At 44.6% G+C, this 20,273-nt stretch overlaps 3 protein-coding genes across 3 annotated transcripts; 2 read left to right on the top strand and 1 right to left on the bottom strand.

The window, feature by feature from the left end:
- Positions 1-232: 232 nt before the first annotated feature.
- LACBIDRAFT_333327 (uncharacterized protein) lies at positions 233-2,314 on the top strand (the record flags this gene model as incomplete). Its single annotated transcript, XM_001887914.1, has 10 exons — positions 233-323; positions 363-471; positions 544-730; positions 765-867; positions 1,002-1,085; positions 1,363-1,366; positions 1,513-1,606; positions 1,961-2,070; positions 2,174-2,214; positions 2,304-2,314. The coding sequence occupies 10 exons, from the start codon at positions 233-235 to the stop codon at positions 2,312-2,314; spliced, it is 834 nt and encodes a 277-aa protein (XP_001887949.1).
- A 9,593-nt stretch (positions 2,315-11,907) lies between these two features.
- On the bottom strand, positions 11,908-13,564 carry LACBIDRAFT_311031 (uncharacterized protein). Its single transcript, XM_001887944.1, has 6 exons — positions 13,453-13,564; positions 12,996-13,396; positions 12,549-12,938; positions 12,358-12,482; positions 12,163-12,302; positions 11,908-12,097 (listed from the first exon to the last, which is right to left on the bottom strand). Exons 2-4 carry the CDS (start codon positions 13,019-13,021, stop codon positions 12,458-12,460), a joined length of 441 nt encoding a protein of 146 aa, XP_001887979.1. The 5' UTR covers positions 13,022-13,396; positions 13,453-13,564; the 3' UTR covers positions 11,908-12,097; positions 12,163-12,302; positions 12,358-12,457.
- A 432-nt stretch (positions 13,565-13,996) lies between these two features.
- LACBIDRAFT_311034 (uncharacterized protein) lies at positions 13,997-16,343 on the top strand (the record flags this gene model as incomplete). The annotated part of the gene is made up of 3 exons (XM_001887915.1): positions 13,997-14,563; positions 14,620-15,032; positions 15,107-16,343. The coding sequence occupies 3 exons, from the start codon at positions 13,997-13,999 to the stop codon at positions 16,341-16,343; spliced, it is 2,217 nt and encodes a 738-aa protein (XP_001887950.1).
- Positions 16,344-20,273: the final 3,930 nt, after the last annotated feature.

Below are 20,273 nucleotides of genomic sequence, written 5' to 3' on the forward strand. Positions count from 1 at the left end.
AAGCAGTATGTTCACAGATTTGGCAGATTTCCACAGAATCTACCCACATCAAGCAGACAGTCCCAGACCAGCACATGTCCAACTTTCACTGGGCCTGAACCCCAACTCAGTAAGAAGATTCTGCCCTATCATAATTGATAACCTCAATCGAAGCTCCACAGCCTTCATCTACAATGTAGGCTTTCAAGAACCTCCACTACCCCTGGCCAATAATGCAGCAACATTCTGCACAATGTACCTCACTTGGATGAATGACCTCCTACACTGCCCCCACGCATGCGCCTTCATCACTGAAGGAGGGCAGTTGAGTTGGATCACACAATGTTGGTCTGGAACATGACTCATGGAAGACTTTATGTCAGGGCCCTCCATCCAAGTCACAGTCCAAAATAGAGGCTTCTACAACTCCACATCCGAAGATGCTTCATATCTCTCACATGACATTGTTTTGGAGCAGGAGAAAGATCTTCTGTTAGGCTACTGCCCAGGGACAAACAGATGTGTGGGTTGCTGGCTTTTTCCACCAGCTGATATCTTCAACAGCCATTTTGAGCTGTGGACAGGAGAATGGAACATGGCTCTTGACCACATCTACTGCAGGCTCGCTGACAACATTGCTAGAGGGAAAGCCAAACTTCACACCCAAGAGAAGTGGAAGTGTTTGATCAGGAATAACAAGCATGGTCAACATCACCCAACCTACCTGCCAACCACTACAGATTTTCAGAATGTGATGGAGGGTGTCTCATTGGTGGGACTGAAAGCCAACTGGCACAAAGAACCACTGGATGACATCACCTTCCCTGAGAGATGAATGGATTAACTTGGAAGTGGAAAGTGGGGGGGGCTTTGTAGTACACCAGTATTGTGAGCGACTCCCTGCTCCTACATTCTACACTTTCCACTCCCCGTTACATGATCGCAACTATGATATTATATGCTTACTTCACTTAGCTTCATAATATGCTTATGTCATCCACCTGTATTTACACCTCATGTAGTACATGAGGCCAATCTATCACTTTACCACCATATCCCTTGCAATCCTTGGATTCAAAGCCCTACTAATGGCTTCCATCCAAGTAGTAAGTGATATGTGTGAAGAAGCAAACTGAACTCAACAATCAAAGCACTCTCCACTGGGACTGTCCATGGAGATCAGAGTACAGGTATCGTGAACCATCATGTTCCACAACTCCAAGCACCTGATCCTTTGACCTCTTAGACCTACTCTGTGGGTCATCACACCTCTGTCTGCATTGTCTGCTAGGTGCTCCAACAGCTGTCTCACTACTCGAGTGGCACTAGCATCAAATAGTGTTCCACATCCAGGAAGTCATAATATTTGTGCCATGTTTGCAGAAGAGTGAGTTGCTTGGATTGCTTAGAAATATGAGGCTGGGAGACCTAGCTAACATGAGGTGATATGATGAATGTACAAATATTTCATGAAAACAAGGATTCTAGGCTATTCCAAAGTTTTGAGTGCCTATAATTACACATATGCATCAGGAAAATCACTTCTTCCCTGAGGGTATCCAGGGTCTTGGATACCCAGAGGCTGTCATGGAACTCAGGGCATCAGGGTGCCCTGGAGCACCCTCAGGTACAGGTTCCTTTTTTTGATTTCCCAGTAGCAACCTGAGGTTGCCCTGAGGTGCACTGAGGTTGTCCTGAGGTGCACTGAGGTTGTCCTGGGGTGGCCTGGGCTGTCCTTGGGGATCCCTGATGCCAACCTTATGCTAATTACTTGGCCTTCAATTTTCCTCACCACACTATACTTGAATATATAAAATGTATTGAATGTATTTAATTAGTGTACAAAGAATTGCTTGTCTATGGAAATGTTTTCAAATCCCAATCAAAATCACACCACTCTTCTTTCCGCCACCTAAACTGGACCCTGTGAACTCTCAAGTGAGGGATGTGAGATGACACTTGTGAAATCAATGTGGATAAGATTAAGGTGGGCATGGCTGAAATTGAGGCAGTCAAGGTGGGCGTGAATGAAATCGAGGTGGGCACTGGCAAAAACAAAGCCAGCAACATCGACGTGGGTGCTGAGAAAATGTTAGTTGTTAGTACAGTTTCTAAATGAGAGTGTATAGTGAGGGTAATTACAGTGTCAACTTTACAGGGACACATTTTGCATCTTCTGCTGCATGCTGTGTAGCCATTTTGCTAGAGAAAAAGTGAAAAAACAAGGGTGGGTAGGTTAGTATGCATGCGTGATGAGATCGGTGTGCTTGACACACTGTTTGCTTCCCTTCTGCCCTTCTGGTACTTGCTCACATTCTTGTTAGCGTTTGTTTGAAGGTCATTGCCATGGTGACTCATTGTCATTGACAGCAGCAGTGTGTGCTTGTGGATGGTGGTCAATGCACAGTGGTGGGCATTTGTGGGTCATGGTGGTGGGCCGTCATCACCTTTCATCAATGATGGTGGTGGCCATTGACATTGTCGTAGTGGTTGTAGTGGAAGAAAGAGCCAGCTCAACACACATTGTCAGTTTTGATGTTGTTGTGGTGATTGTGGTAGAAGAAAGTGCCAGTGCAACACAAATGGTAGAGTTGACCATGGCTGCCATGGTTAAAACACCTATCTATACCTGTGAAGCACAACTACCAGAGCAAGAATATCATGGACTCACAAAAAATATGAAAACATATGTGTATAGGTAATGGAAACAGCAAAGAGACGTAGCAGTAACAGCTGAAATTGCCTAAGTTTGAAAATGTAAGTTGAGCGTGTCACGTGACATCCTGCAGCCATACAGACTTCCATCAATCCACTCTTACACTTTTTGAGGCAGCATGTAGCTATAACTTCACGAGTTTTCCACCTTTTGGCCTCTATGTAGGCTCATTTTAATCACCTCATTTATGTGAATGCAACCCACTTTACAGCGTAAAAAATTCAAAGTACCTCACAAACTGTAGCATAAACTATTTGGCCTGTAGTAGAGATGAAACATATATTATATTATCATGAGTTCTCCTCCATTTCATGCGATTTTAGGCTTGTTAGAAACACACAAATTAGAGCTTTAAAACGGGTCTGAGAGCCCCTAATATTTCGATGTTTAAGGTGACCTCCAATAACATTTACCATTTTTGGGCAGATTCTTCGCCAGTAATTGGTTCATAGCCCTGCGAGTTCTGCACCAAATGCTACATATATAGACGTGTTGGAAACAGCAGCTTAAATGCTGCTTCTCAGCACAAGAAAGAATGCACAAAACAGATATGTTTTGCAAAGGATACCTTATTTTCTTTGTTGTTGCAATTTTTGTAGGTCATTCAATCTCTGGACAGTGGTACACTTTCTTCTTGTTCCAGTCTTATCTTGATCATACATGATTCATATACAATAATGAATGTTCTTTCTAATGAAATCTAGTATACTTGTAGTGTCAGGTTATCTCAGGACAGTTCAGGTTGCCCTCAAGTTGTCTCAGGACATCCTGTGATGCCTTGTGACACCCTGGGGAAAAGCTTACAAACATGTTTGTCCCAGGAAAAAAGTGATTTTCCTGATGTGTAGCATATTACAGTGCTTTGCAGCACAGATTTTTTGAAATTGTAATCATTATACAAAGCACTGTAGTTGTGGTCTCAAGTGTAACTAACTATGTGTGGGAATATATAGAAATATTATGTCATAATGTCCAGATCCAGCATTCCCTCAGAACATCAAACATCTTGCCACCTTCATTTTTTTCAGGGACTGTTCCCTCAAAGCTTCCAGAGAACTGTGCAAGTGGACACCAACAAGCTTGATTGTGTCTGGAAGTCCATCAATGCACATGCATGCACAACCCTGTCAACAACACAGTGGCTTTCAGACACAAGAATTTGGCATGATGGAGTCTGAGGGGGTGGGCAATATTGGTGACTGGGTTTGTGCCTTTTGAGGTAGTTTGTGAATCCAATCAACCACTGTCTTGCAAAAAGGACATATCACTTGACATCTTATTAGTTGTGTCATATATTTTGGTGCACAATCTTATCTTTCCATTTAATGTACTGGTCCTTTGATCTCTGGATCAAAAAGCTTGATGATTTGGACTGATTCAGACCATTTCCAGGCTGTTTGGAGTTAAAAATATAGGAGGTCAAATTTTTTTTGATGGCCTGTCAGTGAGACTAGCTAACCATCTCTATATGGCATTTTCAAATCCTGGACCTGTTACAATACAGCTTGTAATCTTTTGTGTACTCCTATGAGTATACAAGTTAGTGTTTGAAAGTCCGGTTAGGTTAGGTTATTGGGTGCCCAGGGGCTCTAACCGAGACTGAGACCGGTTAGGGTTCGTTCCCAGACCCAAAATAACCTAACTGGACCGAAGATAACCGACGAAAACCGGTTAGTTGAGTTACTAACCGGTTAGGACCGGAAAAATAGAAAATCGATTAAAATGGCGTATATTTCTCATATTCCTTGCAGTAAATATTATTGCCATGTGTCGTAGCTTTAAAACAAGCCCAAGAACGCCAAATTCGGTGAAGAATTGACAATTTTATAATAATATTCTTGAAAGCCTACTATTTTAGCCAATATTATAGAGATTTGACCATAACTCTGTCAGATTTTTAGTGTTTCTCATGCTTTTAGATGTGTTTTGAAGGGGTATAATAGGGTCGGTTGTAACCGGTCATAACCGGTTTTTTAACAGTTAGTTAACCGCAAAATAACCGGTTATTTCATTTCCAGAATTGACTAACCACTAACCGTGGTCCGGTCTGGTCTCAGCTATTTTCCAGTTAATTAACCTAACTTCCAAGCACTAATACAAGTAGTCAGTAGCAATTGAGCAAAAAGAAATAACTACCTGGGTTGCGAAAGAAGATGTGAGTGGGACCATGAGGTTCTGTAAGTATCTTCAAAGTAAAAGGGGACTTGAAACCAAGTAAGGAACTTGAGTACTGGACTGCTGAATGATCAGAGCAAGTCAATGATCAAATGTGATGTTAGTGCAATGTGAAACAATCTTAGGACAGCTTCAGATGGGGTAGCACTAAGCCTTTCCTTGTCCTACAAGAACTGCTTGTGCTTACAGCAGTTCTCAGATATGAGAATAAAGTGGGGTAAAGTTAAGAGATGCCTCCCATGCATTCAGAGGGGCAGTATTTATATATGTTTGATATTCTACACTATTCTACAATGTACCATTGCCAGTGAGTCAGCATGAATTGCACATGAGTCAAGAATCCAAGTTGTTTGGTTGCACCTTGCTTGCCAAACAGTCCACTCACCCAAGTCAATACCAAGTCAGCACTAACTTCTAAGTGTCAGAAGTAGAGGACACAAGCTCTATGTCAATGTAATTGTCATGGTATGAGCAGTACCATAACAGGACCCCCCCTTGATGTAGCACCATTGCAAAAACTTTGATTAAGTCACAAAACTTCATTCCAATGTTTGTTTACATAAAATGTACTAGATATGTATGCTTCTACCTTGCTTGACATTAGTTATAATGATCAAGCATCCAAGATCTCTTTCCATTTCATCCTGATCCTCCAACATAAAATCTTCACTATTTCATGTCCTACATAATAACCTGTCCTTTAATACCCTGGGTGCATCTGACTAGTAGATACATTTACTCTGTTCTCTATGAGAAGCTTTGCAATTGCTTCTTGGCCTCCATATGATGCTGCCTGGAGTGCATTTCCACAATATCCTCCCTGTGCATTTACATCTGCTTCCTTCTCTATGAGCAGCTTTGCGATTGCCTCATTGCCTTTCCATGATGCTGCCTGGAGTGCATTTCCAAAAAATCCTCCCTGTGCATTTACATCTGCTCCCTTCTCTATGAGCAGCTTTGCAATTGCTTCATGGCCTCCATATGATGCTGCTTGGAGTGCATTTCCAACATTTCCTCCTGGTACATGTATATATCCTCCCTTCTGTATAAGCTGCTCTGCAATTGCCTGATGTCCACCAAATAATACTGTCTGGAGTGCATTTCCATACTCTCCTCCCTGTGCATTTATATCTGCTCCCTTGTCTATGAGCAGCTTTGCAATTGCTTCATGGCCTTCACATGATGCTGCCTGGAGTGCATTTCCATACACTCCTCCCTGTGCATTTACATCTGCTCCCTCATCCATGAGCAGCTTTGCAATTGCCTCATGGCCCCCATATGATGCTGCCTGGAGTGCATTTCCATACTGTCCTTCCTGTGCATTTATATCTGCTCCCTTGTCCATGAGCAGCTTTGCAATTGCCTCATGGCCTTCACATGATGCTGCCTGGAGTGCATTTCCATACTGTCCTCCCTGTGCATTTATATCTGCTCCCTTGTCTATGAGCAGCTTTGCAATTGCCTCATGGCCCCCATATGATGCTGCCTGGAGTGCATTTCCATACTCTCCTCCCTGAGCATTTATATCTGCTCCCTTGTCTATGAGCAGCTTTGCAATTGCCTCATGGCCCCCACATGATGCTGCTTGGAGTGCATTTCCATACTCTCCTCCCTGAGCATTTATATCTGCTCCCTTGTCTATGAGCAGCTTTGCAATTGCCTCATGGCCCCCATATGATGCTGCTTGGAGTGCATTTCTATACTCTCCTCCCTGTGCATTTATATCTGCTCCCTTCTCTATAAGCAGCTTTGCAATGGCCTCATGTCCACCAATTGATGCTGCCTGGAGTGCATTTCTATACTTCCTCCCCCCTGTGCATTTATATCTGCTCCCTTGTGTATGAGCATCTTTGCAATTGCCTCATGGCCTCCATATGATGCTGCCTGGAGTGCATTTCCATAGTATCCTCCCTGTGCATTTATATCTGTCATCATTTCTGACAAAACATATGATGCTTCAGTTAGTCCAGCCCGTGATGCATAATATAGTGGTTTAGCAATCTCATCCCCATTCACCCTAATGGGCCTATCAATATCATGAATTTTAACCCAGTTCACAAAAGCATTATTTTCATCTGTCAGAAGCTTCATCATCAATACAAATATTGGAGATGACTGATATTGACTCTTGCAACTAGAATGTGCATGTACAATCCAGTATTCTGCAGCATATTCTGCAAGAGGAGAAGATACATCCAGATTGATATCAAGTGGCTCACATGTATTGAATTGCAGAAGATAGGCCAGACAGATTTGAGATATGACAGAGTGTGATAGCTCCTCACTGAAACTGAAGTATCTGACTTGCTTCATATGATGGCTTTGAATATACTGGGATATTAGATATTCCTTGACAGAAAAGTGGGAAAGCTTGATGAAGCCTATCTAATAGTCAGTGCCCATTTCAATCTGTTATTCTTCTAAACCACACCTTCTGATTTCATAATAAAACTAGAACATATTTTCAAGACATCCACCACATCTCGAAGTTCATTATCAGATTTGTACTCTGGTCCATTCTCAGCAGAAAGATCAATAGAAGCAGTTGCAGCCAACTCTTTTAGTGTCAGTGGACGAACAGCAAATGACAGCCACTGCAGAAAAGTTTTAGCATAACAATGAGCTTTTTCATTGATTCCCAGCAGGATTCTGTCATAGGTTTTATCTAAACCCTGGGGTAGATCAGCTAGCTGCTTCTTGAGATCAGCCTTGGTCCAGCACTTTTTCAGCTCATTTAACTGTAATGCAACCCAACGAAACCTAAAATTGTATTTAACACTCATTGTGTCATGCAAATGTTGATAATAAACATACATTCCATCTGCTTGTTCCATTAACTTCAACTTGACTTCCTCTTGAGTGTCAGAGTCCCATTTTTGCAAGTCAGAGTCATTCTGAAGCTGATAGTCAAGATAGGCTACAAGATCATGATTCTCAGATTCCTCAACCAAGTCAATATAACAAGAAGACTTGAACTTGTCCTCAATCTCCTGTTCTGGACGGCTAGTAACTAACAAGTGGAGTCCAAGATTTTTATCTTTCTCAAGAATAAAAGTCTGAATCCAGTTAAGAAGCTTTTCTCTTTCAGTACATTCATCAAGAGCATCCAGAATGATGAAAGTTGAACTAAAGCCATCAAGAATTGCTTGAAGAGTATTCTGCAGATCACCCAGAGTTGGCTCTTTATGACCATTGTCACAGTGAGCATACAGATTCACTAAGACCTTATGCACTCCACCCTCACATTTCAGAGAGAACTGCCAGATGAGTGATCGCAGTAATTTGTCATGCAGCTGGAAATCCTTCTGTGAGTCTCTGCCATCAAAAAAGAAATATGCAGTGGCAGCATTGAATCTTTGGAAAATATTGTGAATTATTGCTGAGCTGTAAAGAAAAATCAATTTTATTTCATGAAAAATATTAAGATAATCAACCTCAAAATAGTTTTCCCAGAGCCAGCTAGATAGACTGTCAATAATGTATAAATTTACAACTGTTGACAGAAAACTTACATTTTCCTTTGATCCAGAGAAAGCCAGGCTGTTTGAGCCACCCATAAAATGTATTTCCATTGAGAAACCATTGACAAGTGTCTGGTTGACTCTCCAGAATTTCATGTGCAGCATTGTAGTTAACAGACTCCTTAGGTGGAGAAAGCCACTGATAAATCTCATTCACTGTGTCAAAGATGTGAGTTCAATTACACATTTGAAGTAAGAACCTGCAATAATACCCAGTTGCTTATCCCCAAACATCTCAAGTTTTATTTGAATATTTGGGTCAACACCTACTGATAACAAACAACATTAAGATGAATATAATATTTGTCTTGTTACTTACCTTGATTGATGGTACCTATTAAAATATAAGTGAAGGCAATAAAATCTGATAATCCAAATGCAACAAACCATAGTTAGGGCCTGTATTCACATTTTGAACTGGGGCTGAAATGTTGTTTATAATGTTAGCTTGTAAGTTTGTTGAGGACTCTGCATGGTCTGTCTAATTTGAGCAAGCCTGAACTATATCTATAAGAGTACTGACTGGTAGGCATCAGTTCTGCATTTTTAACAGAAGGAATGGATAGAGAGATAGGCAGGTCAGAACTTGGAAAATCTAAATATTGTTATCAGAGATAGAATATAGAGATTTGAAGCAAGCATGAACCTGTCAAGATAGGAGAAGGGTGTTGCAAAGAATCAGCAGCTCCTTGCATGGGACCTTCAATCTGATCAACTGTGAGATAAGAATTGATGAAGGTTAGTATGAACTTTACAGTGAAGAGATTGAGGGGTATCTCACAGGCAACAGTCATTTCAAGAACAGGGGTGATTGACAGAGTGGTAGGCAGGTAAGAACTCAGGATATCTATATCAGTGTTACCAATGACGAATGACAGAGGTTTGAGGTTAATGCAAACCAGTGGAGATAGGTAAAACTTGTTGCGAGCACTCAAGCCCTCCACCTGCGGAGACATCAACCTGATCACCTGGAAATTTGAATTGATGAGCAATCAATGCTCACTTTGATGCAGGAAGATTAGAATGTATCTTACTGCTGCCTGCCATGGCTATGTCCACTGCACTGATGGTTGAAGATGGAGTTATCAAGCTAGGCGGGGCGGTGCTGGGGCTGACGGATTCACATTAATATTTATCTAGTAGCCCGAGATCATGAACTCTTACCTCAGACCGCCATAGCGTTTATTACGTGGGTGGTCAGCAATCGTGCCTTCATCGGGCAATTCCACAAGCTTGCGTTTCAAACGATTTTGGCGGGGGTCAATGGGATCAGCCATGGTGGTTCAGAAGAGAGAATCGATGCTGTGCGGCGTCAATCTTCAAAATGGGTAACGGACCGTTTCACAGAGTCAGCTGACGTTCCTGATTGAGGTCCCTCCCACTTGCCTCCCACAGTGGTTCGGCGTCAAGTCAGGCCACAAGGATGGCGGTCAACGGAGAAGTGTGTCAGAGAAGCAAAACGACGAACGCCTCTCAAGACTGAGGGAAATTGAAACTCCAAGGGACGAACGAAAGGAAGATGCGTGGTCACGGTCGTGCTTGTTTTGCGTGTGGCTGTGCGAAAGACGACTAAACACACCCTTTTCTTTCATTACCTTGCGACCCACCTATGGGCCCTGCTACTTGCAAAATCGTTCTTGTCAAGTCGATGTTTTCTTTGTTTGGCCAGCTTCCCGTCGCGACATCGCCTGGAGACCCGACCTCCCGCTGTGATCAAAATGAAACCCGATAACCGCCTTCGTCAACTTGTACCGATCCACAGAGAGCGGGGAGCTGTTGAGATTCAAAGCAATGCGCTAAAGATGTTCGAGTGAATCGGCTCTGAGTGAGTTCCTCCTTCCGTTAGATTTACTCCCCTTTCTACCTTAGCTCGTTTTCCCCTTCTGTGCCGCAACCATACCCCTCTTCTTCCGTCTGCCCACGTCAGTCTAATATGCTGACAATTCTGTGACAGTTCCGGTCCTGTTAATTTCGTTTACGAGCGCCATGCGTACAAGACCGCAAACCACAGATCTCTACTGGTACGACTTGGGTACGCTAATTGAAACCTTGAAATTGGAAAGTTTACTGGATGTTTATGCTATCAACAGGATTGCAATCGACTTTCTTAGACTACCTGATAACCCGGTAACCCGCTCGAAGCCACTTTGAATAACATGGAGGAAACTCCGTTAGCTCAAGTTGATCGTCAGTATTTCTTTCTTGCAAGTTGACAACGCCTGCCCTAACGGCCCTTCCGTTGCAGACATGGCGGGCGTTTTCAACGATGCCTAGCTCGACGACGGTAATACCCTCTTGAAAAACTCCACACAGCATGCTAGGTCACTGCCGTCCACCTGATCATGATTGCAAGCTTTAGTCACAGAGCTGGAGAGTCGGGATAACCATATCTCCTTTGGTAAGTTATCGCCCTTGCGTTACTCATTCATTCGTACCCTTATCCCTCCCTCGATCTCTGGATGCCTTTTCACCTCGCATATATTGGATATTTCGTTCGCTAACTCCCCCGTTCGTTACTCAGGTTCTGGTTTCATAACCCCAATGCAAGCCCAACTTCGATGCTTGTACCGTCTTTCCTCCACCATGACCGCAACATTCCCTCGTGTATCGATTCACGAAGGAAATTTCGCCATTGTCTAATCCTGTTAACGAACTCGCCTCCATACCAAGCTCACTGGTCGAACATCGAATCTTTGCCAGTGGCCGCAGGCAGACCCCTCACACATCGATCGTCTCATCGATCGCGCCCAGCTATGTGGCTTTCAGTCATTCGCCCCTCCAAATGCTCGCGCAGTGCTCAGGGCTTTTCGGTTACCTCATCCCGACGCTCTGTGTGTCGTGGCATACACGGTATGCCACTCAATGGCCCCAGTCTCTGCTTGTGATACCAGCAATCATTACCTCTGAACTCGGCGTTCACACCGCATAGATTCTCCATCGTGCGTATCCATCCGCAGCTCGTCGCCGCCACGGGCTGCCGCAACGTCACACATACGGATGTACCCACCGCTGATTGGCTTCTGTAAGTTTGGATTACGCGTGGCCGACGACGATGGGTACTGACACCTGCCTTCTTTTTCAATAGTTCTACGGCCAATAACGAACTACCAAGGGCAAGGGCCTAGGGTGAGAAACACCATACTCATCGGAGGGCATTCGTCTCTTCTCGCGCGGACGCCGACTTCCATGGAGGGTGGGGGGGCGTGGCTATTGCGCATAGGTCGGTCATGCTTGGATGCTTCGCATGCGTCGGGTTAGTGCTCACAACAATTGTCCACAGGTTTGCTTGGGGTGCGCATGTATGCTCTGCTTTTGCTCCACGGAAAGGAGAAGGGGCGTAAAGTCTGGTACAGCCTAGATCTTGGTAGCGGTATTCGATGGTGTAGTGGTTTTTTTGGCTGCAAGCCCCAGTCTCTGGTTTGACACGCGACTCTGAAGCTTCAACGTCGGCAAAGCCAAGACGTTTGACTGATTTGCTATTACTTCCTACTCCTACAAGTTTCATATAACCTCTGTCGCGGAAACAGAATTTCATGTTTTGTATGTAGCGCGGGAGTTGTACACGATACGGCATGCTACAGATGGCCCATGGGTCTTTCTGCGTAGATTCTGCACAGTAAGTTGTTTTACGACCTCCCGAATAAACGCTAACCCAAGTTGGAAACTTCCATACCCTACAAACGGAGAGAGAGTAAATTGTGACCGGCTGAGAGCAGACACCGTGACAAGATGGATGAGTAAGGACAGAAAGGGAGAACCAAGAAGACGGACCACAGGAGGGTGAAGAGTCCCGTTGCGAGCGTGAATGGCCCAGTTGAAAGGAAAGGCACCAGTATCACGATGATAGTTGCAGTCAAAAATCGTTTCAACAAGCCGGAGGCTCTTCGTGATCGTTGATAAGGGTAGTCATTCTGTCAAAGGGGTGGTGTTGTTCGTATCATCGAGGAACCAATTCGAGAGACTTACCATGCAGATAGGAACTCCACAGCACAAGGTTTTGTCAACGGCCGTTCTTAATTCCACGCACAAACCGAAAGGGTAAGCGGCTAGTCGAATCCTCCATCGATCACCAACGGAGGTGGAGGTAGCGGCTACAGGGGATGGAAATTGAACGTTGAATACTGAAAGATCGAACAACGAGGGAAGCGAATGCTTACCACAGTCGAAAGGACGACACAGGGCGTGGCGGCCCTGCAAAAAGAGCGCCACCAACAAGGACAATCATCGCTCTTGATCGCCACACCCAATATCCCGAAACCGTTTTTCTCTCTGCTATCCTCCATCCAAGTAAGAACGAGGTAACGGGGTAAGCACATACGGCGGGATTTTGCACTGGCCTATACTCCGCTCGGCCATGCGCTCGGAGTCTACCACCAAGGGCTTTCTTTCGAGCTATTACGAATCTTGTGCAGCAGCCCAGAGCTGGCCACGAGTAGGAGAAGGGGAAAAGAAGGTCGGAGAAAGCGGTGAGCGCTAGCCCTTGCCTGTCTTGTGGAATAGAGTCGAAGAGGACATGAGCAAATGAGAACGGGGTGGACTTTGTAGGTCTGTATGCCGGTGTCAGCAACGTGTTTTCGAAAAAAGAGAGAGGAGAAAAGATGTACGTACTCATAGAACGAATCGTATACATCCTAGTCGAAGAACCCACTTCCTCCCCTTCCAATGCGACGTTCCATTGAAATACGCCGTGTGTCTCGGTTTCATGAACGCACCACAACGAGGAAGAAGGCACGATGACGGTAAACGGGGGAAATTCAGAACGTTTGTTGTTTACTTGGTACACGTAGGCGACGCGGCGGCTGGAGATAGACGTTGCGGATCGTATCAAAGGTCAAAGATCTTGAGCGGCATGCCATTGGCGAGTCGAGATGATGCGATAACACTTCCGAGCCTCTTGTACATCTGAATGGAAGATGGAGCGCAATGGGCGTTATAGGGCGAGTCCTCTGCAACAAAGAGCAATTGATACAGTCGTCAACTTCGCTTGGCCCGCCGACGCGGTAAGCTAGAGTGGAAACAGATTTAGACCCCAGAAGAAGATAAGAGGAAGCGCGAACTCACCCTCAGATGTTCAAATTCTCCAGTCGCATGTCACTCGGAATGACGTGTTCACACTGGTGCGCGTCCTCACTGGGAACGAAGAACACTGCAAAGATGGATCAGCCCTCTCATGGTGTCTTGGAGAGAATGTGACCCTGGTGTGACCCACGTTCCGTTCGACTTGACTCGGACATCTGCTCCAATAACCTCCAAGCACCAGCACCGTCGTCGAGCTTGAATGGTGGACAGCAACGAAGGATGACTTCGCCTGCTGGTTCCCTTTCTATTGTATGTCTTGGAGAACATCAGATCGCAACTATTCCACTGATCAATCATCATTCTTTTAGCCTCCGAGCCGAGAGGGAGGTCACCATCACCACGTCCACCCTCGCCACTCCGAAACGCGTTCTTTCCAGACAGTTCAACAGGCATCGATACAGACTCCGTCTCCGAAAACGGCTCAGACGACGACGACGACCAGGAGGACGACCAAGAGGCATAACAGCAACGTTCCCTATCACCCTCTTCATCGGTCTCTCATCTCGCAGCCAGCTTCGTTCAAAGGATGGGCACATTTGTAGGGGGCACAGCACCACGATCACATATGCTAAGCGATGCAGAGCTAGAAGGTGAAGCTGAGATGGAACGCGACCGTAGTCGCAGAGAAGCGGAAGCGATACTCACGCGGGAGGCTCAGCAGAGGAGGCTCGTTGAAGATCGTGTACTCTCTATGATGGCAAAGTCACTCCCTCCTCCGTCCTCGAGGTCTCAAACCATGCCCAATCCGCCATCTCCGTCTAATTCGCAGAAAGAGTCGGGTAGTAGTTGGTGGTCTGCTGCGAAGAATAGGCTTACGCCTACGAAAGACCCTCCGACGCCTGCTCAGCAAATTATATTGGACGCAAAGGCAAGGGACAAGGATAACAAGAAGAACGCCAAAGGCAAGGGGAAAGAGAAAGAATGGCCCGCAAACGCCCAAGGCAAATTTACCGATCCAGCATTCGTCAATCTCAACATTCCAACGACACCCGTCCGACGCGTTCCCGTACCTTCTTCTTCCCCGTCTTCGCCTACCCCTTCTCGTCCGAGTCTATCAAATATGCCACCTAATTTGACGCCGTCTCCCATGCGTGCATCTGATACATTGTCTTCATCCCCTCTCGCGAGGCTCCACCTTTGTACGCACAGTTCACATCTCAAGGAACGCTAGACGTATCAGGCACACTCCTCACGATAGTCAAACGCTTTGAGAAGCTTGAGAAATGGACCGTGGGTCACGTTTGGGCTCTGGAAGATCGGATGAACGATGTCGAGAGATGGTTAGTCGATAAGGAAGCAGAAAAAGAGAAGGAAAAAGAGAAGGAGAAGGAGAAGGAATCCGATTCCGAGTGGCTAAGACACGCAGGTCCGACGGACAACATGAAAGATGAGATCCACGACCTCCGGGACGAAGTTGTTGAGCTCCAAGGCCGACTAGGCGAGCTAGGTCGGGAGATGGCGAAAATTGCGACGGCCCCCAATAATCTTTCTGCGGGACCGAGAACGCAGTCCGCCGCTGTATCTGTAGCACCACAAACCACTTCCTCCATCGTCACGCACTCGCAAGCGACGTCTTCCGTTGCCACGCACTTCACGGGTCTCCGTCAGCACCCAGCACGCCCATCCACCATCCCAGATTATCGAGTACCACTGCGAGAGAATCTACAAGTCCCCCCAAGACTTCGAAGAGGAGAGAGTCGGGCACAAGGTTACCGTACCCTGCGGGGGATTATTCTTCTCCGCCAGATACGTTCTCCCCTAGTAACTCTACCCCTTCGTCGATTAGTTCCGCTATGAGGCCGTTGTCTATGGCCATTTCGGGACTACCCCTCCATTCATCCTCAGGACTGGGTACACTACCGGGTGCTTCATATTCCACCACCTCACTTTCTTCACTGGCTTCCGGTACGGGTAGGCCGCCGTCTCCGCCTGCTCAACCCAAGTTCGCTCCTGCCTCTGCTTCTGCCAATCGAACGTCGAGCCCAACGCTCGCACCAGCGAAGGGACGAACAGCACAACAAGGATTGCCGCCCCCGAAATCGGCTGCTGGGAAAAGACAGACGAGTGTAAGCCCCACGCCAAGGAAACGGTACACCGTTGCGCTTGGAGGGCCGATAACTGCGCCACCTGACGAGGATGAGTTTTCTTCGAACGCTGCTTCTTTGTTCTATACCACCGCTGCCAATACCGCCGCCAATACCAATGCGAATACTAATACCCGTACGGATGCACCTGCTACTGCTCCTCTATTGAAAAGGGTAGGCACACCATGGTCGTACTCCCGTGTGATTGGGGGGTCTTTTTCCGTTTCTCCCGTAGGGGACGATGACGACGACAAGAAGAAAGAGGAGGAAGGAGCAGGTGAATTCGGAGAAGGTGAAGAGACAATCGGCAAATCTTCCGGCATCAAGCTCAAGAACGCGAATGGGAGTCTGTCTTCCACCACCTCAAACTCGATATTGCCTGGTGGACCTGGGGGCGGTGATTACAAGTCTACAGCAACTACGTCACCATCGCCATCCACTCGTCGGATCAGGGCACAGAGTGCATATGGGTACGCTAGCCTCCTCCCTCCTCAGACTCCATTACAGACTCCTACCATGGGGACCACCGCGCCGCTAAAGCCGAAGTTGAGGTCCCGGTCTTCTGAGCGACTTTCCTCCGGTACCAGCTCCATTGGGATGGGAGACGGGATGATAAGCGGTGGTCTTGGTGGAGGGGGGACCAAGTTCGTGGACCCTTTGTTGTTGAGGAGGCATCAGCAAAGTCAAGAGGGGTTACAGGTGAAGATGCCGATGCCGAAGCCGGTGGGGAAGGTTCCGATTGGGCAGTTGGTTGCGTTTTTTGATGGGGAGAAGGGGGGGAGGACATAGGCTGGGTGGGTGGGAGAAGGTTCTTTTTTTTGTTTGGAGGCGGGATGGATGGACAAATGTCTGGGATGAAGGAAGGGATGGAAGAAGGACAGAGACTAATGGGTGTGGATCCGGGATGACTGATATGCTATGTACCTCTGACTTCCTTTACTTATACCCTCCCAATGATATGAGAGTACTGATGCTTGGTTTTTATATTACCTCAGTTTTTTTTTTACTTCAATGCCTTTTTTTGTATATCATATCTGTGTCTTGATGATGTGTTGTATTTCAAGTTGGTGATACACACCATTCAAAAGTCAAGCCAAAAAAAAAGAAAAACAAAGATTGGGGCTGTCCCCCTCAGAGTTGGTGGTTAACCATACTGGTACCATGCACTTTCTCTGACTGGCTTTACTTATATATAGCCCTCCAATATTATAACAGTGCTGATGCTTGGGTTTAATGTTAGGACTTTTCACTCACTAGAAAACAAAACAGTATAGTAAAACATTACACTTTTCTGCAAGCTGCATCCAATTATTTCCAATATCAGATTTCAAAATGTAATACAAGGGGGGTCCAGGATTTTTGATAACCATATGGGGTTGAGTTTTTTTCTAAGGCCTCGATGGCTGGACTAACAATTGAGACAGTGACAAATATGTAGGGCTACATATGTGTAATCATAGGCACTCAAAACTTTGGAATAGCCTGGAATCCTTGTTTTCATGAAATATTTGCTCTCAATTTCTATGTATGGTGATGGAATTTTATATTCATCATATTGTGTCAAACAAACTTATAATAAAAAAAGTAATCAGTTCCAAAATAAGCATGAACCATATAATTGTCTCATAGATTCTAATTGTTATTTAGAATAATTTTTTGCTTTGGCCCAGGAAATAACAATTAGGATCTATGAGACAATTTTGTTTGACAGAATATGATAGGGACTGTCATGGATCAGCAAAAACCAGGTATTATCCATGGCCGCTGATACCCGTTATCCACGGATCAGACCCATGGATATATATAGAAATCCGTGGATATCTGTGATCCATATGCTATATTTGGACAACCTTGGCAGGAGCAGCTCCAATGCACCGCTGCCCTTTGTAAGCCTGTGGAACTCATCAATCTCACTCCCTCTTAAAATAAAAAACACCCTTTGATAAATTTGAACAAGAATTCATCGAAATATAATTATTTCTTCAGCTTTTCCTTTGTATTTTACTCTGATTTTATTATTCCACACTATATATGCATTCATAGAATGGACTATGTTACATTTTTTTGACTTGAATGCTATACGGAGATTAATTTGGTCTTGAATAAATTAACAACATCTTTAACAGGTCAGAAAGAAAATGTGTATATGGCAGATCAGTGACAAATGCATACCATACCCATCTGTGAGCATCAAAAATTCTTACAGTGGTTGGGGTACTTATATGTATTTCATACAAAATATGATGCAAATATATAAAGTGCTTATACTTTATGAACCTTCCAAATCATGTATAACACTTAGGTAAGTAGTATGACTACACTAGCATTTATAATGGTATTTGATGCTCATCCTGCATCCAATCATTAACAGTATGCATAAAGAGCAATAAAAAAAATGTGAAATTAATTTGATAGTGGAAATGAAACTAAAAATTCTTTCTCCAAAAGAATTTGGGATGTTTTCAAACATCTGGGAATGGAAGGAGTCTGACAAAGCATGAATTTTGCTGATGACAGCTAGATAATATAATTTAGGATGACTATATTTAATTTGTCACTACTTTTAAGACTCACTTTATGTCTGAATCATGATGTTTGCTCTTCATGCGGATGCTGGTAATATTTTCATGATCATATCATTTTCCACTGTTATTAAATAATGAGCTTCTACTAATATTCACATAGGATATTTATTAGAATAAAAATCTCCCAAAGGAGAGCTTTCCAACGCATATTTTTTCATGGAAAATGGTGAAGAACTCGTGAAGATAGATGGAGGGCTGCTCTGAGCCACTATACCCACAGATATATCTGTACTGTGGCTTATCCAATCCACAGATCAGATATGACTATTACCCAGGTGTATCCATGGACAGTCCCTAGAATATGATGAATGTACAAATCCGTCACCATACATAGAAATTGAGAGCAAATATTTCATGAAAACAAGGATTCTAGGCTATTCCAAAGCTTTGAGTGCCTATGATTACATGTTGTCTCAAGTGTAACTAACTATGTGTGGGAATATACTTCCAAATATAGAAATATTATGTCATAATGTCGTGATCTGGCATTCCCTCAGAACATCAAACATCTCACTCCCTTCGTTTGTTTCAGGGATTGTTCCCTTGAAGCTTCCAGAGAACTGTGCAAGTGAATGCCAGCAAGCTCGATTGTGTCTGGAAGTATGTCAATGCTTAGGCATGCACAACCCTGTCAACAACACAGTGGTTTTCAGACACAAGATTTTGACATGATGGAGTCTGAGGGGTGGGCAATATTGGTGACTGGGTTTGTGCCTTTTGAGGTAGTTTGCGAATCCAATTGACCACTGTCTTGCAATAAGGACATATTACTTGACATCTTATTAGTTGTGTCATATATTTTGGTGCACAATCTTATCTTTCCATTTAACATACTGGTCCTTTGATCTCTGGATCAAAAAGCTTGACGATTTGGATGGATTCAGACTGTTTCCAGGCCAATTGGAGTGAAAAATATAGGAGGTCAAATTTTTTTTGACAGCCTGTTGGCAGGACTAACTAACCATCCCTATATGGCATTTTCAAATCCTGGACCCCCCTTGATGTAATACCATTGCAAAAACTTTGATTAAGTCACAAAACTTTATTCCAATGTTTGTTTACACAAAATGTACTAAATATGTATGCTTGTATCTTGACATTAGTTATAATGATTAAGCATCCAAGATATCTTTCCATTTCATCCTGATCCTCCATAAAATCTTCACTATTCCATGTCCTGCATAATAACCTGTTCTTTAATACCCTGGGTGCATCTAACTAGTACTTACATCTGCTCCATTCTCTATGAGCAATTTTGCAATTGCCTCATAGCCTTCATATGATGCTGCCTGGAGTGCGCTTCCATAGCTGTCTCCCTGTGCATTTACATCTGCCCCATTCTTTATCAGCAGCTTTGCAATTGCTTCATGGCCTCCATATGATGCTGCCTGGAGTGCATTTCCAAACCATCCTCCCTGTGCATTTACATCTGCTCCCTTGTCTATGAGCAGCTTTGCAATTGCCTCATGGCCTTCACATGATGCTGCCTGGAGTGCATTTCCATAGTGTCCTCCCTGTGCATTTACATCTGCTTCTTTCTCTATGAGAAACTCTGCAATTTCCTCATGTCCATCAAATGATGCTGCCTGGAGTGCATTTCCAAAGTGTCCTCCTTGTGCATATACATCTGCTCCCTTCTCTATGAGCAACTCTGCAATTGCCTCATGGCCTCCATATGATGCTGCCTGGAGTGCATTTCCATAGTATCCTCCCTGTGCATGTACATCTGCTCCCTTGTATATGAGCAGCTTTGCAATTGCCTCATTGCCTTTATATGATGCTGCCTGGAGTGCATTTCCATAGTGTCCTCCCTGTGCATTGACATCTGCTTCCTTCTCTATGAGAAACTCTGCAATTGCCTCATGTCCACCAAATGATGCTGCCTGGAGTGCATTTCCATAGTGTCCTCCCTGTGCATTTACATCTGCTTCCTTCTCTATGAGAAACTCTGCAATTGCCTCATGTCCACCAAATGATGCTGCCTGGAGTGCATTTCCAAACCATCCTCCCTGTGCATTGACATCTGCTCCCTTGTCTATGAGCAGCTTTGCAATTGCTTCATGGCCTCCAAATGATACTGCCTGGAGTGCATTTCCAAAGGATCCTCCATGTGCATTGACATCTGCTCTCTTGT

This window comes from Laccaria bicolor, genomic scaffold (assembly GCF_000143565.1).
Source record: "Laccaria bicolor S238N-H82 LACBIscaffold_49 genomic scaffold, whole genome shotgun sequence".
Taxonomy (NCBI): Eukaryota; Fungi; Basidiomycota; class Agaricomycetes; order Agaricales; family Hydnangiaceae; genus Laccaria; species Laccaria bicolor.